Genomic DNA, 23,302 nt, shown 5'->3' with positions numbered 1-23,302 from the left:
GGTGGCCCAGGCAAATAGTGTCATCAATTGGCCTATGTCGTTATGGTGGGAGGATTGACTGCTGCTGGGGCTGGGCCCGCCGGTCCTGGGGACAGTGTCAGCGTGAGTATCATCCCCGGGGGCTTCAGCTCCCTAGGAGGTTCGGCTTTCCACCATCATTCATGGCTTGACTCTGCACACCAGTGGGCTCATAACTAAGCGAGGCTTGGTGGTGTGGTTCTGACATAGAAGTTTTCTATGATTCCTTATCCTGCCCTTTTTCAACATGAGTCACTTGTAGTAAGGTACCAGCTCTGTTATGCAGAGAGCCACCTATGATGCTTATTGTAGCATTTGTCCCCACTATCTCCTGCTCCTGTTTTCTCATCAGGCTTTTTCTTTTCTGTGTTCCAGACTCTAAGATGGGGGTAAGATAATAAGTCTAGACTGTATTTACACTAAACACATTCTGAACTTTATAGCACTAATAAAATCCTTAACATACCTGTTGTGGACAGTCGCCTATTTGTAAACCTTTTTTTTTTTTTTTTTGAAGTGAGATTGTATTGACTGTGTTCTAAATGGACCACCCACCATAATCAAATAACTCCTCTGAAGAAAAGATCGCTTTTAAGTTCTAGAAATAATCAACATCGTGTAATCAGCACCAAATCAGAACACTGATTTTTACCTTTTCCATGGATATTTTAACGGTAGAAATTAGAGCCGCTTCATGGAAGTTTGAGAAATTTGTTCCTCGCCACTTTATCTGGACCTCAAAAGTGTATTCCACTTCCCCTGCAAAAAGATCTGCAAATGATCAAGTGAATTTCTGGGGGCATTGTGCTATGTTGGGGCGTCTGGTGAGATCATAGGAACAAAGTTGGGTTCCTTACATGCCAATGTTTTATTGCTCATGAGGAAGGGGCTTAGAGGAATAGAATAGAGAAGTGAAATGAAGAAGGCTGGAGCTGGACAGGGTGGAGCCTGCCTTAGATACGGGCTGACAGTGGGAGCAGTTGGGTGGATTTAAGTTCAGGAAAGCTAGGAGTTCCCACAGCTGTTTTCATCTTTGAGAATTATCTGCATGATATATGCCCTTAACTTTGCGGAGGAGGGAAAGTAATAGTCACAGGTTGACATCCCTGGTTTGAGATGGAAAGGGTGAAAGGACTAATGCTTGTCTGTTACCTGCAAGCCACTGGGCCAGACTTTGTATGGTTGGGCCGTCGCATCTTTTTGTAAGGGGAGAAGATGGTAACTGCAGTTTCCAGTAAACAGAAGAACTAGGCAAAGCTGCTTTGCCTTACTGGTTACTTGTTTTTAAGGGAAGATGGTCGAAAAGAAGAATGATACCTGGCCGAATAGTCTTCTGGCAGTTATATCGCAGCGTCAGACGTATTTGCACAGCTGGAGGCCGCAGGTGTGGAATCTGAAGAGCAATCAGACTGATAGTTGGAGGGTGAAGACAGGACCCTTCTCTTGGCCCAACACACACACACACACACACACACACACACACACACACACACCATTCCAAAAAAAAGAGGATAGTTTCTTTACAGAGGAATGGAGATAATTTCCTCCTTTGCTGTCTTAATTGGCAGGACACTCCCAGAATGCACGTTGAAGTGCTTTGGGGTGCTCACAGCACCCAAGCCCTACCTAGAACTGTTCTGGCACAGTGCCCCGGGCACAGTGGAACACACCTTCTCCAGAGGCAGAGGGTGGAGGAGGATATATGCACGCTGCCAGATGTGCTGAAAGAATTCCAAGGAGAAAACTCCTCTGTCTCTGAGAGGTTCATCAACTGTGGAGTTCCCCGGAAAGAACCTCTCAGAGCTGTTCTTTTTACATGCCATTAAATTTTCTCTGGTATACACCAGCTTGGTGATTATAAATTTGAACGAGTGTAAAAGACCTTGCAGAGTTACAGTGACATTACTGAATTTAAGCATCCAAGTAAGTTCCTAGCAAAGTAGCTCTCCCAGCAGATACGAGACACCATCTTATTGTTTTTTGTACTTTTCATCTTGCTGCTAACAGAATGTAAAGTGGCGAAGTATAGTATTTGATAGTATTTTCCTTTTTCTTTCTTTGTATTCCTTGAGAATCTGAGGAAGCTGTAAGAATAAGTCAGTTATTGGAATGATAATGTTATAAAAACATATAGGATGATCTTGTACAAATCACAGTTTATGTTAACTTAGATTTGGTGAAAGTTTGAGAGGCAACATAATGGAGAGCCACATGGACTCTAGCTAGACCACCTGGGTTTAAATTTCATTTCCGCCTCTTATTAGCTGTGTGATCTTGAGCAAGTCATTCAGCTTCCATGTGCTTTTTTCCCCCCTCATCTCTAAAATGGATATAAATAGTACAATATCTCATAAGACCATGAATGAGGTGTAAATGAGTTATTCGTAAAGCACTTAATACAGTTCCTGGCAGAGTAAATACTATTATGTGTTTGATGGAAGTAAAGAAATATAAGGGGGGAAAAATATAAGGGAATACTGCTTTTGAAATAGTGTAATGGGATGGGACATACCCATGCTATCAGATTTTTTGTTTTCTAGGCATGATAAATGTAGTTTTGCATTTTGCTGCCCAAAATAAAAACAATGGTTCTAATGTTCTCCATATCACAATAAAATAAAATGCCTTTAAAAAGAGCCAGGTGGATCTTTACCATTAATGTTGTAGATGGCAAAGTTGTAAAAATGATCAAAGATGGATGTTTCCTTGTGTGTGTTTTGTTTTTTCAGAATCTCAGATGGTCCAAATGTCTCTTGTCAGCTCAGAGGTCACCTGTCTTTGTTTTGCTATAAACAGATAGAGGAATGTAGGGGTGAGAGGTCAGGTCAAAATGAGAACAACGTGAAAGAGAGGCTTGTTGGGACCCAAGGAGAACTGATTAATTTTTAAAGGAAGCTTTTATGAAATTGAAACTTTTGTCAAGGAAAAATGCCCTGCTATTCATTAACACTTAGAGCTGGCAATGGACTACCTATAAAAATTCCAAAGAGAAAAAAAAATTCCAAAGAGCTTCTGGGAAATTTAATGTGAAAATTGTTTTTGCCTTTCTAATAAAAGGCAGATAATTTCAGAGTTCTTACCCATGAAGAGCATTCTCCTTTCCTTCGCAAAAGTCCCCTGCTTCTTGTTTTTCTGAATGATTCGCTTAAGAATTTTCCTTCAAATTAGCACAACAAAGCAAAAGGAAACTATTCCCACCTAAACACAGAACCTCCCAATGTATTCCTTAGAAGATGTGTAAGTGGGGGAGGCCACACCCTCATCATATTTTTTATCATACCTCATGGCCCAGTGCAGTGACCCTTTGGCGTTTAATCCATTTGGTTGACCATACGTGAGACCTTTTGACTCTCTTCCTGTGAGTCAAATAGATACGTTTATGTAGAACATTCTGTGTTTCATGTTCACTTGCTACTCCCCTTTACATGATCTTGTCTGGAGAGGCCAGTTTAGTCTGCAGGGAGCTAGTATTGCTCAGCCTCTGCTCCTGGTCACAGTGTCTTACCACAAAGCCACTTTCAGCTGGGCTTATCTTTCCCTCAGGGACGGAGGAAGGAAGGATGCTACCCAGACAGGCCTAGGAGCGCTCTTCTGCTTCCTGCCCATGCCACCTGACATTCTATCCCACCATTCCTGCCCAGCTGCAGAAAGCAAGACCTACTCCAGAAATAGGCAGCTTGTGTTTTCATAGTTATTTTAGAGGTCATCCCCTTGCCTTCTTTCTATCCTTTGATTCTTTGTTTTATATTTTTTAAAGTTTTTATTTAGATTCCCATTAATTAACATACAGTATAATATTAGTTCCAGGTGTACAGTATGGTGCTTCAACACTTAGGTACATCACCTGGTGCTCATCACAAGTGTCCTTAATCCTCATCTGCCTCTTTAACCTATTCCCCCCCCCCCCACCTCCATTCTTGATCCATAAACAGATCTCTCCATATTGAGAATTCAGGACTTGATTTTCTGATTGTCTGGGGCTTTATCTTTAAATGTGGCTCTTTATGGTAAAGTGAAATTTTCTGAATCATAGCACCTTAATTACTCTGATTGTCACAAAATACTTGTTTCTTATTCTGTAATTATTCTGTTCCTTCACTTTTCCATCCTGTTAATGGTACATTTCACTTTAATGATTTTAACAATTTCTCCTACCAAGTGGAGGTCTCTGTAAAAAAAGAATTCTCAGGATTTGTGTATTTTATTTAAAAAAAAAAAATGAGTAGGCTGTGTGGAACCAACTCTTAACTGAAAGCATTAGATAGTTTGGGACCTGTGAGTGTCACTGACTTTTATACCTGGTTAGCTATTTATTAAAGAGTTTCCTTAATGTAGAAAGAGTAGAGAGGATCTAAATATTGTATGTCTGTATGGTTGTTTTTCTATTTACTTACAGATTTGGCTATATATGTGGCTATGACAGTAGCGTTTCCATTGAAAGCACTTTTTAGAGGTGTGAAGAAAAATTCAAAATACAACAAGTTCCAGGCTTCAACAAAGCTATTTGGTTTCTGAGTTCTTTGGCTGTCACTGAGCAATTTGTGGTTTCTGAAGGAAATTATGTGAATTAGAATGTTTTTGTATCATTTTTCCTTAAAACCAGGCAAATGCAGATGTTCTGATATATTTTTCTGAAAATTTTGGGAAGACATAAAACCTAGAGTTTGACTTTGCTTTATTAGTTCTAAACCTCATTTCCTCCTCCCTGAAGTTAAAGGCTACAACTGTACGATTGTCATGGAAAGTGAGACTTTTAAATTCTTATCAGCATTAAATAAATGTATAGGTTAGTGCAACAGAGGAACGGAGAAATGTATTCTGAAACGATCTTGGAGTTGCTAAATAATTTTGCTGGATAATATATATTACTGGCTCAGGATTGTGGACCCTTGAAAATTGAAGAACAAATTCTTAAATTTCTGTATTTCAAATGAAAAGGTTATTAGTTTAGGTAGAGATTTTGATTTTGTAAACAAAACATTTAAATTTCATGTTTCACTCATTACTTTTACCTGGGTTTAGAAACTTAATCTTCTACATGGAACATAACTTACTAAATTTTGCTCCCTAAACTGGTTTCTTGTCCCTAGTCACAAAATTATGTAGTTTACACCTTTCTTTGATTATTTAGATTTTGAACACTTGTCTTTATTTTTTTAAGTTTTTAAAAAAGATTTTATTTATTCATTAATGAGAGAGACAGAGAGAGGCAGAGACATAGGCAGAGGGAGAAGCAGGCTCCCACAGAGTCTGATGGGAGACTCCATCCCAGACCTGGGATCATGATGTGAGCAAAAGGCAAATGCTCAACCCCTGAGCCACTCAGGCGCCCCAAACACTTGTGTTTAAAATTATCAAGAATAAATGAGAAATACTGGAATTGGCTTTGAAGACCACATATAGTGTTCCCCCACAGAAAAGTTATTCCTAGTAAATGCCTTCCTGTTTTTAGCCAACAGCAATGGTGATCTCCATTGAATGTGCATTAGCATTTTATAATTAAACCTTCTTTATACTCATAGTCACACCTACCCCAAGAACACCTGGGAGTCTCAGGTGGGCTTTTTGGCCCAGGGCCATGTTGAAGATGGCCCTCAGATTTTGGGGCCACCTTGATGGACCTGAGCCCACTTCACTATCTTAATGTTGTTAGCTTCCTTCTCTATTTTGGGGGGTTGGAATGCAGATTCTGTTTCTGTTTTTTTTTTTTTTTTTGTAAGAATAAAAGCAAAGCAGTAGACAATCCTGTAACTACTTTTAGCACTAATCCTGCATCTCCAAGTCCTCAGGAAGTGTAGTTTTTGATTAAGACTCTTTAGGGGATCCCTGGGTGGCTCAGCGGTTTCGCGCCTGCCTTTGGCCCAGCGCGATCCTGGAGTCCCGGGATCGAGTCCTGAGTCAGGCTCCCGGCATGGAGCCTGCTTCTCCCTCTGCCTGTGTCTCTGCCTCTCTCTCTCTCTCTCTCTCTCTCTGTCTATCATAAATAAATAAAAATAAATCTTTTTTTTTTTTTTTTTTTTAAAGACTCTTCAACTACCGGGACTCCTGGGTGGCTCAGCAGTTGAGTGTCTGCCTTGGGCTCAGGGTGTGATCTTGGGGTCCTGAGATCAAGTCCCACATTGGCTCCCTGCAGGGAGCCTGCTTCTCCCTCTGCCTATGTCTCTGCTTCTCTCTCTCTCTCTCTTATGAATAAATAAAAACATTAAAAAAAAAGATTCTTCAACTACCACTTTCCGTGAAAAGGTTATTTAAGAACACCGTGTACTTTGGGTAACTTCAAGTGGTCTTGGAATGCAGATTCCAAACTAAAATCAGTATCTGAAGAAGTTTGACCTTTTCAAACAGGTAGTGTTTGAGGATATGTAGTCTTGAAAGTTAAGTTTCACAGAAAGTACTTGGTTCTTTATTCTTTTCTCCCCTTAGAACTGATCTTCATATAATAGTCTTAAGATTTACTGATTTTATATAATCCCCTCATAAAGTTAATCTGGGAAGGTTTTAACCTTTATGGATTAGAAATGTTAGTACTTCCCAAGCTGGGAGGTCAGGTCACTTAAAGGGAAACGCTCTAGTCACTGCAAGGTCAGCCGCTATATAGGCCTTCAGATACTGGCTGCAGGGATGTGCTGCTGCAGAGTGCACCTGCCTGTACACACTGGTACCATGGAGGCACTTCTGGCCCAGAGGCAGCTCTGTTTTTCTATCTGAAAACTTTCAGATAAGCTTTGAAAAACATAGTATGTTTTTCCTCCCTTACTCCCTGTTAGAGCAAGTGTAATAGCATTTTTGAAGGGTACTTTTTATCTGTAGAATTCATGTTAAATGCATTTTGAGTCTATTGAATTCAACTGCATGCTTTTAAGTGATAGTCCAGTGATGTTGAGTGATTCCATGCAGCATCCCCCAGTGAGTAATGGAAGATATTCATCACGGGGGTTGGGTCTTCATGTGGGAGATGAAAGGGAATGAGAGGAGGGTTCTGATGGCCTAATCCTCATTACTCCCACCTCCTTCCCACTGCACAGATATTTTCACCCTTTCCCCAACAATTTGATGCAGGTTTAAAATTTTTTCCCATCAATCTTTTTAAAATATCCACTTTGTAAGAGAAAATGCATTTATTCAAATAATCCTCCTCAGAGCAATGAATATTATCAGCTTTCTGTGTACCTTTCAGGAAGATTTTACATACTAATGGGCAAATTTCTAGGTCTTCTCTACCCCCATCTCTTTTATACAAATGAAAGGCATGGTGTATACATTGTTCTGTACCTTACTTCTTTTCTTTAACAATGTATCTTGGAAAGCTTTATCATCAGCACGTGAAGAGCCTGCTTACTTTTTCTTATGGATTTGTAGTATTCCATTGCATGGCTATACTGTAATTTATTAATTAACTTCTTACTGATGGACATTTATGTTCATTATGATCCTTTACTAATACAAACAATTCTAAAATAAGTAACCTGGAAAATCTAGTATTTCTGCAAGATAACTTTTTATGTGTGGTCAAATGGCTAATACATTTGTAGTTTTGATCAACTGGCCAATGGTTTTTTACTTGGTAGTTAAGTAGTAATGGAAAATACTGGATTGCAGTGATGATGTAAAGGTCTGCCAATTCCATACCCAGATCTGATCTGTTGCTTAACTCTAGGATACTCTGATCCCTACTCTCCCCACCCCCCCAACCCCTTCTGGTAGGTCAGTGGACCTTTGACCCACTTTTTCATCTGTTTCCTCTTGGACCAGAGGTAACTGGCTGATATTAGGAGGATGGAATGCGGTTTGTCCATTTGCCAGGATCTCTGCCAGGCATCCTGCCTATTATCAGTTGTGTATTTTTTATGGATGTGAGGTCGTTTTTACTTGTAAGAAAGATTTACACATTCTCTAGGAGTTGCTTAATTCATTGATATTTTATTTATAGGTCAGTCATAATTTTTATCACTGTGTATAGGGGATTTTCTTTTTTATTATTAGGATTATGTAGAATTTTGATTTCTGAATAAAGTTTTTTGGGAGACATGTCATGATAAAAAGATTTTCAGAAAATACTAAAATATTGTGTCAAAATACTTTTAAAAAGTGACTTTAAAACCGTAGAGGCATAACTTTTCCATTATTCTAATCTTTGTCTTAACTGTATATTAAAATCATTTCATTTAAAACAAATAAGTGGATGCCTAAATGAAAAATCGAAAGACTTGAAGAGCGAGAGAAGGTAGTGAAGGTAAGTCTAACTTCCCTGTTTTCATGACACCTAGTTCCAACCCCCAGGAACTGTTTCCTATTGATCTTTGCAGAGATTTGTAAGCATTTGCAAAATCATTCTTGTTTATAAATTGATAGCATAAAATAAGAACTACTCTGTATCTACCTTTTTCATATATTACATTTTGGAAACCAGTCCTTATTTTTTATGTAAACTTGACTCATTCTTTTAAGTGGCTGTATAGTATATCATTATGTGGATATACCTAAATTAAAAATCCCTGTTTATGCACATTTAGGTGATTTTCAATATTTTGGTTTTATGAAATGTGCCACAGTCAAATATCTTTGAATATTTATCATCACTGTTAAATACATTTAGATATGGGAGAGTTAGGGACATCTTATATTTATGTAAGTACAGTAATGAAAGAACTCTTTATTTTTATAAATTATCTTCTATAAAATATATAACTTAAAGGAGTTTAAATCATGGATATTACATAGTGGAAACCTCCTATTCAGCCACTTTTTATTTTTGATTCCTTAGAAGAGAAGTTTAAAAGATAAATAGAATTGGTTTCTTCATTTCTATGTTTGTGGTCTACCTTATTTGGTGTTTGGGGAAGTATATGAAGTGACTTCTAGGAATGCATGCAATAAAATAGGAAAACAGAAATAACCAGGGCTGGGGGAGAAAAAAAAAAGGGTAGAATAAAAGGGAAGATGTCAGGAGAGAGTTCTTAACATGTAGATATATGTAAAGCACAGGATCTTAAACGTGCCTTATAACTTGGGTGTTAGCTTCTGGTAGCCGAAGGAAAAAGAAAAGTGTTATTGCTCGTATAATTCATGATATTTGTTAGGGGAAACCAGACCAGTTATTTAGGGGAAATTATGGCTTTTCCCTCATGTAGTTCTAGAAGAAGACTTTCATGTGGTCCTTCTCAGAGTGGGGGTGAATGATAGAGTGGAAGGGGCCACACAGAGCAACATTTCTGTCATGAAGCCGGTGGTGGTTTTACAAAGCTATCTCATAGAAGATGCTCTGAACTAAGATCAAGCCCCTACTCTAAAAGTGCAGTTCATGGAAAGTTTAAGAAGCATTTTCTACATACTTAGCTTTCTAATATCTCGGCTCAATCCAGCCCAGAATAGCTGTGATTCATGAACTCTCTAGGGCTTTATGGAAAATTCCAGGTTGGAAAAGACAGTTTTAAGTTAGATCTCTAACAACATTTTGAAGTTTGCTGTATTATTAAAGTCTAATCCATACCCTCCCTCTTCCCTCCTACCCTCCCTCCCTCCCTCCCTTCTTTCCTGTGTATTTTAAAGATCAGCAAACAGTTGGTAGAGTTGGTATCCAGAGACATTGTGAATGGAGTGTAGATAGATATCTCCTATGATCCAGTATAAAGAAGTTCTGCATATAAATCAGTGGGAAAATTTTTTATATCAATTTTATATGAATTACTTTTGTAGTCATTGGATATCAGTATAAAAGCTTATCACCATTTTGCTATGGTTTTATTCATTTCTAAGCAAATAATGGCTTGGGATAAGAGATGAGGCGCAAGCTTTGCTTCCAGGCATCACTTACCCTTCTCGAGCTGTTACATGAAATAGGGCCAGTGAATGCAGGAAAGACAAACTCCTTGACCAGTGCTCATTTCTCCAAAGATAGAGATCTGCAAAGGAGCTCAAATGATCCTTATTGTTATCCCAGTTCCCCCTGGGTCTCATGAAGGGCTGCTTTAAGCCACTTATACCTGAACAGACTCAAAGCAGAGTCTGTGGTAAGTACTCTTCATGTTCCTAAACAGACTCAGTTTTAGCTCCTTTTCACTGGGGTGTGAGGAACCACTGATTGTCCTGCAGTCCTGAAGCCCCAGGGACAATGGAACCTAAAACCTGATACACTCTATATTCAGAGAATCTCTCTCAAAGAAAGACAGCTCAGTGTGTGTCTTGAGAGGGCACCAGTCCACTAAGTACCACACTTCCTTGGGAGAAGCAGACAGAGAAAGGGGTTTTGAATACCTTTCCTCAGAGATTAGTACCAACCAAGAATCTAACCTGTCCAAGAATTGTTACCCTCTGTCAATCAACCTAGGAGGGAGTTAAAGAATTTATATTGCTAGAGCCAAGCAATATTTTTTTCCATGGGAACAAATAAATGATCAGTTCTCAAAGAACATAGAATGCAGCCAAAGTAATTTGGCTTGAGAAATTTCGAAGTCATATCAGTTACTACAATGGAAGAAAAATACTAGTAGCATAGCCCTAATGTGATTGACAGTGCATCCTTGGGAACCTGCCAGGGCAAATTAATTTCAAAATGTACAACCATTTCCTAAAAATTGGTTTGTTACAAAGTATAGAGTTCAGTTAAATAATGTCAGATTAAAGAAATTTTCCATTTTAATGCCCTAAAGCTTTTCAGTTTTCTAATTTCATCACTTAATTAATAGTAGTGCATAATTAAATAGACAATTATGGTCATAATAGAATTTCTAATAAAATTACTAATAAAGCCAGCATAAAGAAATACATTAAAGCCTAGATAGGATAAAGTTCTGTTATATGTGGTAAAATAGTGACATATCTACGTGTTCACTCCATGTTCTTTAATAGATTCTCTCAACAATTGTAGTTTTCCCTTAGTCTAAGTGAACTTGTTATTTTTATTATGGAAGGGAAAAGATATGAATAGACAAAATAGTTTCTTAGCTTTAGGATATAGTATTTGATTTTGGAGGAAACAAAACATTTTTTTCTAGTTATACTTTATTAGAAACCCTCATTTTCTGCCATACATTTAACTAAAGACTGGAGAGACATCCTTGGTATGTACCAGATGTCAGGGGAGAGCCAGTTTGAGACTAAAGATTTGCCATCAGTTATTTGCATGTGGATAATCTAGAGTCACTTAAATTCTAAAACTGAACACTTCATTTGTAGATTAATGATGTAAATTCTGTAGATTAATGATGTAAATCCTCTGGAACTGACATGTTTTCCTATTATAACATCATCAGATCATAAGGTTAGGGTTGCCTTTCATAGATCTTAGTGATTTATGGTGAAATTTTACAAAATATGTCATCATGGTTTAAATTTGTACTAATGTACGCAAAGAAAGAAACAATTTGGAATTTCCAAATTTATTCTTCTTTGACAAAAGCATTGCTGCTTTTCAAAAATCTTTCACCTTATTTTCATCCATTAGGGTTCTCAAACTCAGTTTCTAGGAGAGATCTCTAGGAGAGATCTCTAAACAAAGGTATATGTTGCAACATTTACAGAAACTAATTCCACAGATAGACTACCCAAATATAAGCTTCCTGCCACCCAAAATATTTTTCTAAAGCCTTTGATACCTTCTGTTTTATTTCAGGGTTAAAATATGTAGGTACTCAGTAATTACCTGCCAAATGTTTGCATGCCAGAAAACAGCAAATAGAAAAACACAAATGGCAGCTCAGACTTAGCTGTATTTTTTTTTTTAACATTCATGTATATTTAGAGCTGATTTTATATCATTATATACTTACTGTGGTAATAGTTTCTTTCTACTGGATAAATTGTCTCATGTTCATATGATTACATAAATATTTCATGGTGTTTCACATAGATAATGGTGGTTTCAAAGTCCTTTGTCTCTTGGATTGAGTTTTATTTATTTTTGGATTGAGTTTTAAAATCATTGATGAACTAAAAGATTCATCATATCTTGGTATCTATATATGGCCACAAATAGGTATTCTCTTATATAGTTTCGTTTCCCAACTATGGCAGAGTTGTGCTTTTTTTTTTTTTAAACTATTGGGGAGATTAGGGAAAAATGATAAGAAATGATTTGTAGATATGTTAAATGTTTCTGTTCTCTAATCTGATGAATTCCGTAGCTTGAATACTTACTTATAAGTAGTGATTTGAAAGTTGGGATCATCCAAATTACTTAAGATGCTCTTCATGGGATATGTTGTCCTGAATGTTGGTGTCTTAAATGTCCGGTGTTGGATAGTTGTCTATGAACAGAGATTGCCAGGCTAATATGAACTTTTTTGACAGTGAGAAGTACAGTGTGAAATTTAAGATTGGGGTGTGGGAAATTTTTAGTTACTTTTTCTAGCTACAGATGAGAGTTGAGCGGTAGAAGGGCAGTGTCAGGTAGGACTTTTCCCTTTCATGCATGTACCTGACATTTGTCACTTGTGAAAATGTGCATATGTCATGTTGTGCTCTTTTCTTAAGAGGCTGTGTGACTCCTATCAGGGTCATGTGGCAATTTTATCTGTCTCCTTAGTCTGGGACATTTCATTATTTCCTTCTCAAAGGTTATACTTGGCCTAACATTTGGGCATTTTATAATTAAATTTACAGTAAATTGTATACTAGAAGATAGGCATACCTTTGGATAATAGCTGGGCCCAGTTCCTTAAGATTTTCTTATCCCTCATTTTTTTAAATTTCCAAAACCCAGGATTGACTTCAAATCTGTAAGCCTGTGTTTTGCAGGCTAGAGAAACTAACTAATCTCCAAATAGTTGTTTCTATAGATTATATTAGTCACAATTTCATAAAAGCATCAGAGTGCTTATTATTTTTAACCATGCTGATGTCACTGACAACCCTCAGCAAAGTGCATAGTATCAGCATTCAGATGAACTGAGGCAGTGGTTCTTGGGCAAGTCTCAGAAGAGAGTTCTAGACTCCTGAACTATGAGTGGCTTTGCTTCAATATTGCATGTATGTACTACTATGGCTGTTTTACAGTGACCGTGAGAAACAGATTATCAGGATAAGATGGGACAGATTTTTTGTATATTACCTGCTACTAATGAATCCTATTTTAATGATTCTCACAGCGGGATTTATACCACAAAAAATACATGTAGGGCATTTATTTTTGGCAGCTTTCACAAAAATTGTGGTGATGGTTGCCTGTAAAAATTTCCTTATGCATCAATAGAGAATAGGCCCCAGAAACTTCCTGGAAATAATCTATTCTGGGTTTAACATTACTTGGATTTAAAATGCAGTTTTGTATAGTTTTAAATGCAAATTTAAAAATAGAAGACTTGGGCTAAAATTTCATGCTAGAAATCTTATTAAATGGATATACATATTGATACCATAAAATATACTAAATCTATGTGTGTCAAGGCTGATTTATATTAAGTAGGAGAAATGTGACCCAACTTTAAGATATTATAAGACAAAAATAAACTATACAGAACTGTTTGGCTGCTTAGTACTAATATAACTCATTAGAAAATAATGATGTTTGCTATTCTTTATTATTTACCTTTACTTAAAATCATTTAATATATTTTTCTTGATAAATTAGATGATTAAAAATTGGCAATTAAAGAGTCTTAAAGAAACGGTATCCTTTTATATATTTCCCTTTTAATACATAACCATAACCTTAAGCAATTTTCCTTATTATGTGATCCAGAATGTAATTTGCAATTTATGCTTTGATTTATTTTCAGCTTTTTGCTAAGATTGTACCTGATATATTTCATTATTCTATTTTAAGAAATGTGTCAACATCAAGATATGGTGAGTTCTTTTAAAGTAACAACATCAGCAACAATAGATCCAAAATGCTAATTGTTATGAACTTAACCAACGTGAAAAACATTTCTACCAAGTAGATAATGATGTGTGTATATATATCAATATGTGTGCCTTTAAAAATACAGAACAATCATTCTGGATCAATAGTTAAATTATTACTTTAACTGAATCAATTTGGTCTTGGAATATTTCTCTTCTGCTATTACCCCAGAGAAGGCTCCATTCACCTAATCTTAATTTATGCAAGTAAACGCACAAATAAAAAGTGAATATTTTATGCTTTAAAGAGGGAAGGTAGTAATTCACAAGAAGTAATAAATCATCTCTTCCCTTACCTCTAGGACATCTAGGGTGGTCAAGCCCTAACCATTATTAGTATTGTTGCAAGTTTCTTCCATTTACTTTCGTTAAACTGGGTTATTTATGTATCTTCAAGTGAAATGGCTGAGCTTTCACGGTAATTCTTGTTGCTATTGACAACCAAAGCAGCCATGCAAGAAGAAAATGCTGTGGAAGGAAAGAAAAAACAAACCTTAATATTTCCTCCCCAGAGTTGGAGAGAAAAGGGGATACAAAGTATGTAAGAAACAGGTAAGTAAAGATCTACCAATTAAAAAACTACCAGCCTTCATTACTAATTGATCAAAAGTTTTAATTTTTTTCAGATATTTTGTCCAACACTCATTTAAATAAAAGGATACTGTCTCTTGGAACCAAAATTAATATTCTGAAAATGAAAAATTGGATTGGAAGGTACAGTGCCACAAGAGGTCTGAAATACTCTAATTTAGAATTTGGACTATGAAAGAATAGCACAACTTCAATTATTGGTTAATATTTTTGTTACAAAATGTTTTTGAATGACAAAATGGTGACTAAAATATTACTATTTTAAACATGTCCTAGATTTTTTTTTTTGTTTCAGAAAAGCACTGAGCGTTGAATATGTGTAAGTCTCCGGGAATGTAACAAGTTGCTAAATACCCAAGTCCAGCCTCCTTACAGAGAAAAGATCTGGAATTTCTTTTTTTGGACATTTGTTTTGCAGCTTTCTACGTCTTAAGGCAGAGAATAGCCAGGATAAGGTGCCAGCTCAAAGGTTAGATGAACATATTTCTTGAAATAATTTTGACTAACCTATGCCTTGAAAGGCATAACTTCTAAATAATAACTTTACAAAGCTATCAATAAAACTTAATATTAGTTGTGTTTTTGAGTTGCCTATTTCGGGGAAAACTATATTTTTTAGAGATCTTCTTATTCTGTTCGTAATTATGTCAGTTAATTTTATATCAGTTATTACATTAAACTTTTCCCTTTCAGTTTATAATTCCTTTTTCCTGTCTTATGAACCTAATAAATTGATCTCCATTCTAACCTAAAGGACAGTTTATATTTTTAATACTTAAAGAAGGAAATTTTTAAAAAGTCCACCAAATGAAATTACTAACACCAGCCTATCATTAACCTGAGGGAACTGTATCTCATATTCATTAATTCTCCATGGAAAAATTCAGGTAAGAAATATTTTTATTTGTATGAAATATACAAAATGTTATAATAGGATCTATGAGTATTTCTGTTATATTGTTTTTGTACTTAAAAGGTTCCTTGTGTGCAATATTTTTGGAAGTGAATAGTGTCACTTAACAAATCACCCTTTTGACACTAGTGGAAAATTTTGGAGAAAGATTTGAAATTCTATTTAATGAAATTGGGGCCAAGAAGACAATGTACTTTGATAGGTGAAAGATATTATCACATGTCATAGAAGATGTTTTTAAGAGAAGAAAGGATTTTAACAAAAACATTTGGGGAAAAATTTTGATAGTGCTAGAAATAAAAGTTAAGGAATTTCCTTGTTCGGGGAGACTTTAAAAAAATCAGAGTGTATGTCTTAGAATTAATAAGAGCAGTAGGAATAACTAGCAGAGCTTGGCTGAGGTTAAGGAGGCAGTGCCAAAGAAAGTACAATTGATTCTTGAACAATAGAGTTTTGAACTGCATGGGTACACTTATGCATGGATTTCTAAAATATAGAGTAAAGTACCATAAATATATATTTTTCTTCCTTATTTTCTTAATAACATTTTCTTAACCTTGCTTCATTGTGTGAATGTAGTATATAATACATACAGAATAAAATATGTGTTAATCCACTGTTTATGTTATTGGTAAGGCTTCCAGTTAACAATAGGTTATTAGTAGTTAAGTTTTGGGGGGAGTCAAAAATTACGCATAGATTTTTGACTGCATAGGGATTGACACCCCTAACCCACATGTTGTTCAGGGGTCAACTGTAGAATGTGGGCTTTGTCATCAAGAGATCTAGGTTTAGGACTTAGTCCTGTGACTTACCAACTGTAAGATACTACGTGTTTTGTTTAACTTTTCCTGAGACACAGTTTCATAATCTTTAGCCCTACTTTGCAAAATTATTGTTGGCCATGAGTAACTCATGCAGAACAGTTCTTGATAAATGTTTGCTATTAGTGTGGGGTCAAGGGTTCCCCGGGTGGCTCAGCAGTTTAGCGCCACCTTCGGCCCAGAGCGTGATCCTGGAGTCCCGGGATCGAGTCCCACATCGGGCTCCCTGAAGGGAGCCTGCTTCTCCCTCTGCCTGTGTCTCTGCCTCTCTCTCTGTCTCAAATAAATAAATAAATAAATAAATAGATAGATAGATAGATAGATAGATAGTGTGGGGTCAATATATAGACTATATAGAGAGAATAATATATAACAATAAATAGAATACTTTGAACACCCTCTTATTTGACTGGGGTTCATCCAATCCACAGTATAGCATGTTTTTTAATAATTTGTTTATACACCATCTTTTTTTCCCCAAAAGATTTATTTATTTTAGAGAAAGAGCATAGGGGTGGGGTAGGAGGAGCAGAGGGGGAGAGAGAATCTCAAGCAGACTCTGCACTGAGTGTGGAGCCCTACTCAGAGCTCAATCCCAAGGCCCTGGCATCATTACCTGAGCCAAAGTCAAGAGTTGGACACCTACCCCACTGTACCACCCAGGCACCCCTATATGCCCATCTTTTGAAAGTAATCAATTGGAAGTAAAAGATTCCTTGCATTATTCATTTCTGAAATAAAACTTTCATTGAATAGCTGTTTTTCTGAACTATTCCTTTTCTACTTCTCTAATAATATCTATTTTGCAAACCTCAGAGTGGAGTATGGTTTTGGTTAGCTAACCAAAGGAAAAGGAACCAGAAGGAACTAGAATTGAATTGTAGAATTACATTTAGAGTTACTATGATTTGACAAACATTTGAGAGCTTACTAGGAGCTAAGTTAGGTGCTGGGAGAGGTACAAAGATTAGTAAAACACAGACTCTTGTTTGTGAGGAGCTCATTTGGCAAGATGATTGTCTCTTATTCCTTACAGGACTGTAAAGTAGGAAAGAGGGAGAAAGAGTTGAGGTTGTTCATAGGAAGAGACACTTCTTACTGGAGAGGATCAAGGAAGATTTTATGGAATTGGTGGTATTCAGTTGATTTTATTCATCAAACAGATACATATTGAGTGCTATCTGTACTGCTTGATAACCTGCAGTACAGATAACCACTTGCAGATATCATCCCAGTAAGATGAAGCTCTGGGCATCCATGTTATTCACTGTCAGTATTGAAGGCCCACATATTAGGACAACACTGGGTGGAGGTGTGTTTTGATCTAGGATACTGTAAAAGCCTATCTTGGGTGCAGGATCCCAGCCCAGGAGTGATGGAGTGGTGGCCCAACTAAATCCTGAGGGATTAGGAAGTCAAGTGAAGGGTACCCTGGCCAGACAGAAAAATGCATTGAAACTTTAGAAGCCAGAGCGAGGGGGCACACTCTGGGAAATGTAAGCACCTTTCTCTGGCATCGGGGTATATGTTTGAAGGGCATCAGATAAGAATTTCAGTGGGTGAAGTAGCAAAGGGCTGACTCATGGAAGGCCTTTGAGGTCACCTTTAATTAGCCTTTGTCCCAAAGTTACAGAGGAACGTTGTCATGATGCTAAAAAGGAAATTGCATAATTGAATTGATATTTCAGAGGTTGGAAGCTGTGCTAATAGGTCAGATCTAGCAAACAGGTGACTTTCATTTCGCTCACAGAGTATTTTCACATTGCTTGAAATAGTTGACAGTATTTCACAGGAAACATGGATATCAGACTTTGTTGAAAAATCAGTAGTCCTGCATTGCTGCAAGGAATTGGTAGGCTGGAGTTGCTTAGCAGCTGTCCCGTTTGGAAGAAGCATGTACTCCATTTTGCCTTGGGGCTCACCCCTTCAAGGCAAATGCCTGGGACCTGTAGGCATTTGATGATGTGGGGCTAATTTCTGAATGTTTTCCTGATTGACAGTTTAGAGAATAGCTTTTTGAGGCTTGGGACTCCAGGATATTACAGTAAACCTGGGGAGAGATCAGGCTTTATCTTTAGTGGTGGTGAGAACATAGAGAAGGAAAGATACTTTTAAAAGATAGATGCTTTTTTGTCAAAAAAGGAAGGAGAGGGGATCCGTCAGTGGCTCAGCAGTTTAGCCCCTGCCTTTGGCCTAGGGCGTGATCCTGGAGTAGATGTAGGAAAGGTAAAATAATGTGTGACATGTCGGCTGAAATGTTACCTACTCGTTTTAAGTTTTTGAAAAAAAAAATCCTTTCCAGTTTACCATTTTGGCTGGGAGAAAACCACCCTGCACAACTGTTTTCCCCTTTCAGTTGGCTTTTTCTGTGTGATACCACTGTGACTACTAATTCTAAGCAAATATTCAACTAAAAGTGAATCATTGTTAGGAATAAATGACCACACTTTTATTTTTAAAGTTTGTATTCTTTCTTAACTGAGCGTACTGAAAACAAGCCCTGCCTCAAGTCTTGGCTTAGATGCTGCCTTCCATTCTCTGCCTTCCTTCCTGTAGCGGGGAAGGTCTGCATTCAGTTGTAAGATCTGCATGGAGCCTATCTCGCACTGTCCTGCACTGCGGTTATTTGTGGATCTGTCTTTTGTTCTGCCAATTTGTTAGTTCCATGAAGCTGGTGACTGTGTTTTATGCATCTTTATGTCCAGTGCAGTAGTTTCCAATGTTCCTTGTCCAGTTAAGCTCAGCTTGGGACACTCTTGAAGATGTAAGGACCAGGCACTTCTGTATATAGGGGACAAAAAAGATGAACAGGATGTAATCTCAATAACCCGATGTGGCTTTCAGGGAGGACAGTTGGGAAAATGAATATATTTAATTTGCCTATCTTAGGACCTGCTTTTTGTATTTTGTGGATCTTAAGTCTTGATTAAGGTTACAAAAAGAAACCAGTTTACATTCTTGGAAACACATTATCATCTGATGTGGCATCTGCTGCATTGCATTGATTGCCCATTGATTATTTGCAGTGATGGATACACTTCTGATGCTCTGAGTACAAGGCCCTCCAGGCTGACACTGCCTTCATTATGAAGGACTGTTTTCTGCCCTTTGGGCCTTGTGCCATCACTTAATTAGCCAATCTTTTATTAATGGTCATTTTGGTTGTTGCTAAATTTCTGTTTAAGGTTCTTCATAGCTAAATTTAGAACAATTAATGAATTAATGTTTTCCGAAAAAAAAAAAAAAAAGCAGGAGGCCAAAGTGGTACATGCCTCACATCCTGTAAGTCTGTGCATAGTCACAAAAGTAATTCCATTCTTTTTAATAGTAAATATATGGCTCAACTCATTATGTATTAGTGGCTTTGATTGCTAAAAGAAGTGAGAATAGTTATATTAAACTTTTCTTGCCTTTTGTGATGATCACTCAATAAACCTCAAAATTACAGTTGAAACAACAATTTTAACAAAAACAGACACTTTAATGTTCTTCATTGTATTCTGAAGAATTCTTATATTACAAAATCAAATGTCTTATAAATTTCTTTTTGCTCCTTTCCAAAACCTTTTCTCTTTTAAACTATGTAATTGATCATTACCTCTTCTGTATCCTTTACATGCATCTGTTATGAAGACATCTTTACTTCTTTTTCTCCTTACTAGACTTGCCCTCTTGAGGATGAGGAATTGGCATCTTACTGATCTGTATTTCCTCAGTTCTTAATACAGGGTCTTACACACTGGAGCTTTTCCTCTTTGCCATCCTTATAATTCTCATTATAGCTAGCATTTTATTGGGCTCTTACTATGAGATGGGTACTATCCTAACCACTTTATTTGGTTTTTTTCTCGGTGACTCTCCCAACAACCCTGTGGATAAGTTCTATATGCACCATGTAGGTTTACTATTTCTTTAGTAAAAAATGGGAATTCTGGCTAGTTTCTCTGGTCCAATCTATGATATGCATTTTAGAGCAGAGAAGCTAGGTAATCTACATAGGTCATATGTTTCCTAAGAAGTAGAGCTGGGACGCCACAGGTCCAACTCTAGCACCTGCATTCTTAAACCCTTCTCAAGAGTATACTGATCATTGAACAATGGTTCAGAAATTAAGTAATAATATTTGTCAAGGTGTACATATTATTCTACTGGTATATATATAAATTTTTCCCATTTTTGTATTTGAAAATTTTCAAATCCACAGAAAGATTGAAAGTATAGGAACAACAAACACCTGTGTACTCTTCATCTTCTACAACTGTTAACATATTGTGTATTTTTTTCCTCTCTCTCTTTGACTGAATCATTTGAAAGTAACTTAGAGACATAATGGCACTTGATGCCTAAATATTTCAGCATGCATCTCCTGAGAACAGGATCATTTACCTACCAACCACAATATAATTATACTTAAGAAATTTAACACAGGGCAGGCTCAGTGGTTTAGCACCACCTTCAGCCCAGGGCGTGATCCTGGAGACTTGGGATCGAGTCTCACGTCGGGCTCCCTGCACGGAGCCTGCTTCTCCCTCTGCCTGTGTCTCTGCCTCTCTCTCTGTGTGTGTGTTTCTCATGAATGAATGAATAAATAAAATATTTGAAAAAAAAAACAGATTTAACACAGATACAATAATATCATGTAAGAAACAGTTTATTTTTATTTTTTTTAAGAAACAGTTTATATTTAGATTTCCCCAATTCCAGTAATGATTTTTATGAATTTTTTTCTTTTGCATCCAAAGCCAGTCAGGGATCACTTAGTACATCTAGCTGGCATCCCTTTTTGGTCTCCTTTGATTTAGAACAATTCTGCCATTTTCATTTTCTTTTCTTTTTTTTTTTTTTTTTTTTTTTTTTGCTTCTTGTCAATGACATCTTTAAAAGAGTCTACATCAATTGCTTGGTAGAATGTTCCACAGTCGATTCAAGTTAACCCTCTTTTTGCAAATATATTACATAGGTGATCATATATTACATATATCCCATTGCACATAATGTAGTTCTGTTTTTGGTGATGCTAACTTTGATCACTTGATTAAGGTTCTGTCCTTCAGATTTTTCCATTGAAAGGCACCTTCTTTTTATAATTAGTAAGCTGTCGGATAATACATTGAAACTGCTTGTTCTGTTTCCCAACAAACTTCTAACCAGTGAAAGTTTTAGCATCTGTGGATAATTTTTGCTCAAATTAGTTGTTTCAGTCGTGATTATAAATTTGCGTTTTTCAAATTCAGTCATTCCTTCTACATGTTAGCGGGCATTCTTCTGTAAAGAGGAGCTCTATCTTCTTTTGTAGAATCACTTTGGACTTAGGATTCTTTTGTTACTTAACTGTTGTTATCAATTACTGTCCTTATTTTTCTTGGTGCTCAAATTATCTCATATTTGGTTAGTGGGAACATCCCCAGGCAAAGTCCTATGTCCTTTTCACATGTTTCCATCATTCTTTGAATATGTCTCTGCGTTTTGTCACAGCAAAATATTCCAGCTTCCCTAACTCAGCCCTCATTCCTTTAATTGTGGAATGGTATTTAGAAACAAAGATCTGGAGACTAGGTGTGCTGGTTGCTGCTGTTAACCTACTTAAAAAACAAAACTGACTTCACACTTCCAAATAAACAGTAACAATTTCTTACATGTTCATAAAGTTTCATTTGGCATTAATCTAAATTCCACCCTTATGTCACATTAGAAACATCAGAATTGCAAGTAACCTCAAAATTATGGCATCCTTTAGAAGAAATTTTTTTTTTAAGATTTTATTTATTTATTCATGAGAGAGAGAGAGAGGGGCAGAGACAGGCAGGGAGAAGCAGCCTCCATGCAGGGAGCCCAACGGAATCGATCCCAGGACTCCAGGATCATGCCCTGGGCCAAAGGCAGGGGCTAAACTGCTGAGCTGCCCAGGGATCCCCTAGAAGATTTTTTAAGTGGAAAGGTATAGGGCTTAATTATGTTAAACAAGTTGGTTTGTGATACAAAGGTGCAGATTCAGGCACTTATTTTCTTTGACCTACTTCAGGAATTAAAAGTTAAATAGTGAGTGATGAAAGGAGTGATTACTAAATATCCCTGAATTATTTGTTCCCAAAGACAAAAATAAAGTTATTGTTAGGTCTTGGAAGATGACATTATATAGACCAGAAACCCTTGGTTATTTTAACTTCATGCGCTAAATGATCACTTGATTGATTGACTTAATATTTGGTTATAGTTCATGATTAAGGTCTAAAAAATAATATTGGACAAAACGTGAGAGTGAAAAAAATTATAGATGGAGCAGTACTTCAGAAGAGAAAGTAGTTATACACTTCATCAGTGACTCAGACTCTGGAATCTGTCACAGAACCAGCAGTGAAGTGAAGATTACTTTATGTCTGAATATTCTGGCAAATATACTTTAATTTTAAAGTTATAGATTATATTCTTAACTTGCAGCTTTTCTTTCCCAAAAATACAACTTAAATACCTTTACACCCGTAATCACTTTGGCCTTCTCTGCCCCTCTCATCCTTTCCTGCTTGGGGTTTTTCCTTTCCTGTCACTTCCAAAGCACCTTAAAATCCTAGGTTTTTTGGCCTTTTAACACAAGAGGAACTGGTGGATTAACCATGAAGCTGGGATAATAATTTTTTTCTGAAATTGAGCAAGTCACTTTCTGTGCTTTCACTTCTGTGCTGCTAACCTGAGGATAATGTCGTTTTCCTGCCTTGTGTGTATATTGTGAGAATGAATGTAAACAGTCCTATCAAATGAGTTCTGTATCACTGAGAGCATTTAGTACATAATATTTTATGATGGTAACAATGAGAGGTACTTTTATTTGAGTTTTTACTACAGCAGGAATTTAGATTTGAAAGTAAGATAATGGACACCAGGATACTGGGAAGGCTGCAGAGTTATTTTCCTCTGAAGATCTTAAAGTCTGTAGGAATCTTTCCTCTGGATTTTGTTGTACCTGTACCATGGGGTAGCTCAAGGCCCTTTCCAGTGAGCCCTATACGATTCTGCATCCCTTCCTTCAGGGCTTGTGAGTACAGCACTGAGCTCTTTCCTGCTGTTTTCAGTAATTGTGTCTCTTCCAAGGCCAATTGCTCTGTGAAAAAGATATTCT

The 23,302-nt window shown here is 36.8% G+C and overlaps 1 protein-coding gene across 4 annotated transcripts in view; it reads left to right on the top strand.

The window, feature by feature from the left end:
- The window catches only part of NPNT (nephronectin), a 75,916-nt gene that overhangs the window by 2,748 nt on the left and 49,866 nt on the right, over window positions 1-23,302 (top strand). For 2 of the 4 annotated variants that reach the window (XM_055342359.1, XM_055342361.1), the window contains exons 2-3: window positions 2-102; window positions 14,870-14,920. In XM_055342359.1, the coding sequence (XP_055198334.1) occupies window positions 2-102; window positions 14,870-14,920 (152 nt within the window). The remainder of the gene's footprint in view (window position 1; window positions 103-14,869; window positions 14,921-23,302) is intronic. The other 2 variants (XM_055342360.1, XM_055342362.1) reach the window with 1 other exon arrangement.

The sequence above is a fragment of the Nyctereutes procyonoides genome, unplaced genomic scaffold, assembly GCF_905146905.1.
Source record: "Nyctereutes procyonoides isolate TBG_1078 unplaced genomic scaffold, NYPRO_anot_genome, whole genome shotgun sequence".
Taxonomy (NCBI): Eukaryota; Metazoa; Chordata; class Mammalia; order Carnivora; family Canidae; genus Nyctereutes; species Nyctereutes procyonoides.
This window is presented reverse-complemented; position numbering and strand designations above follow the sequence as displayed.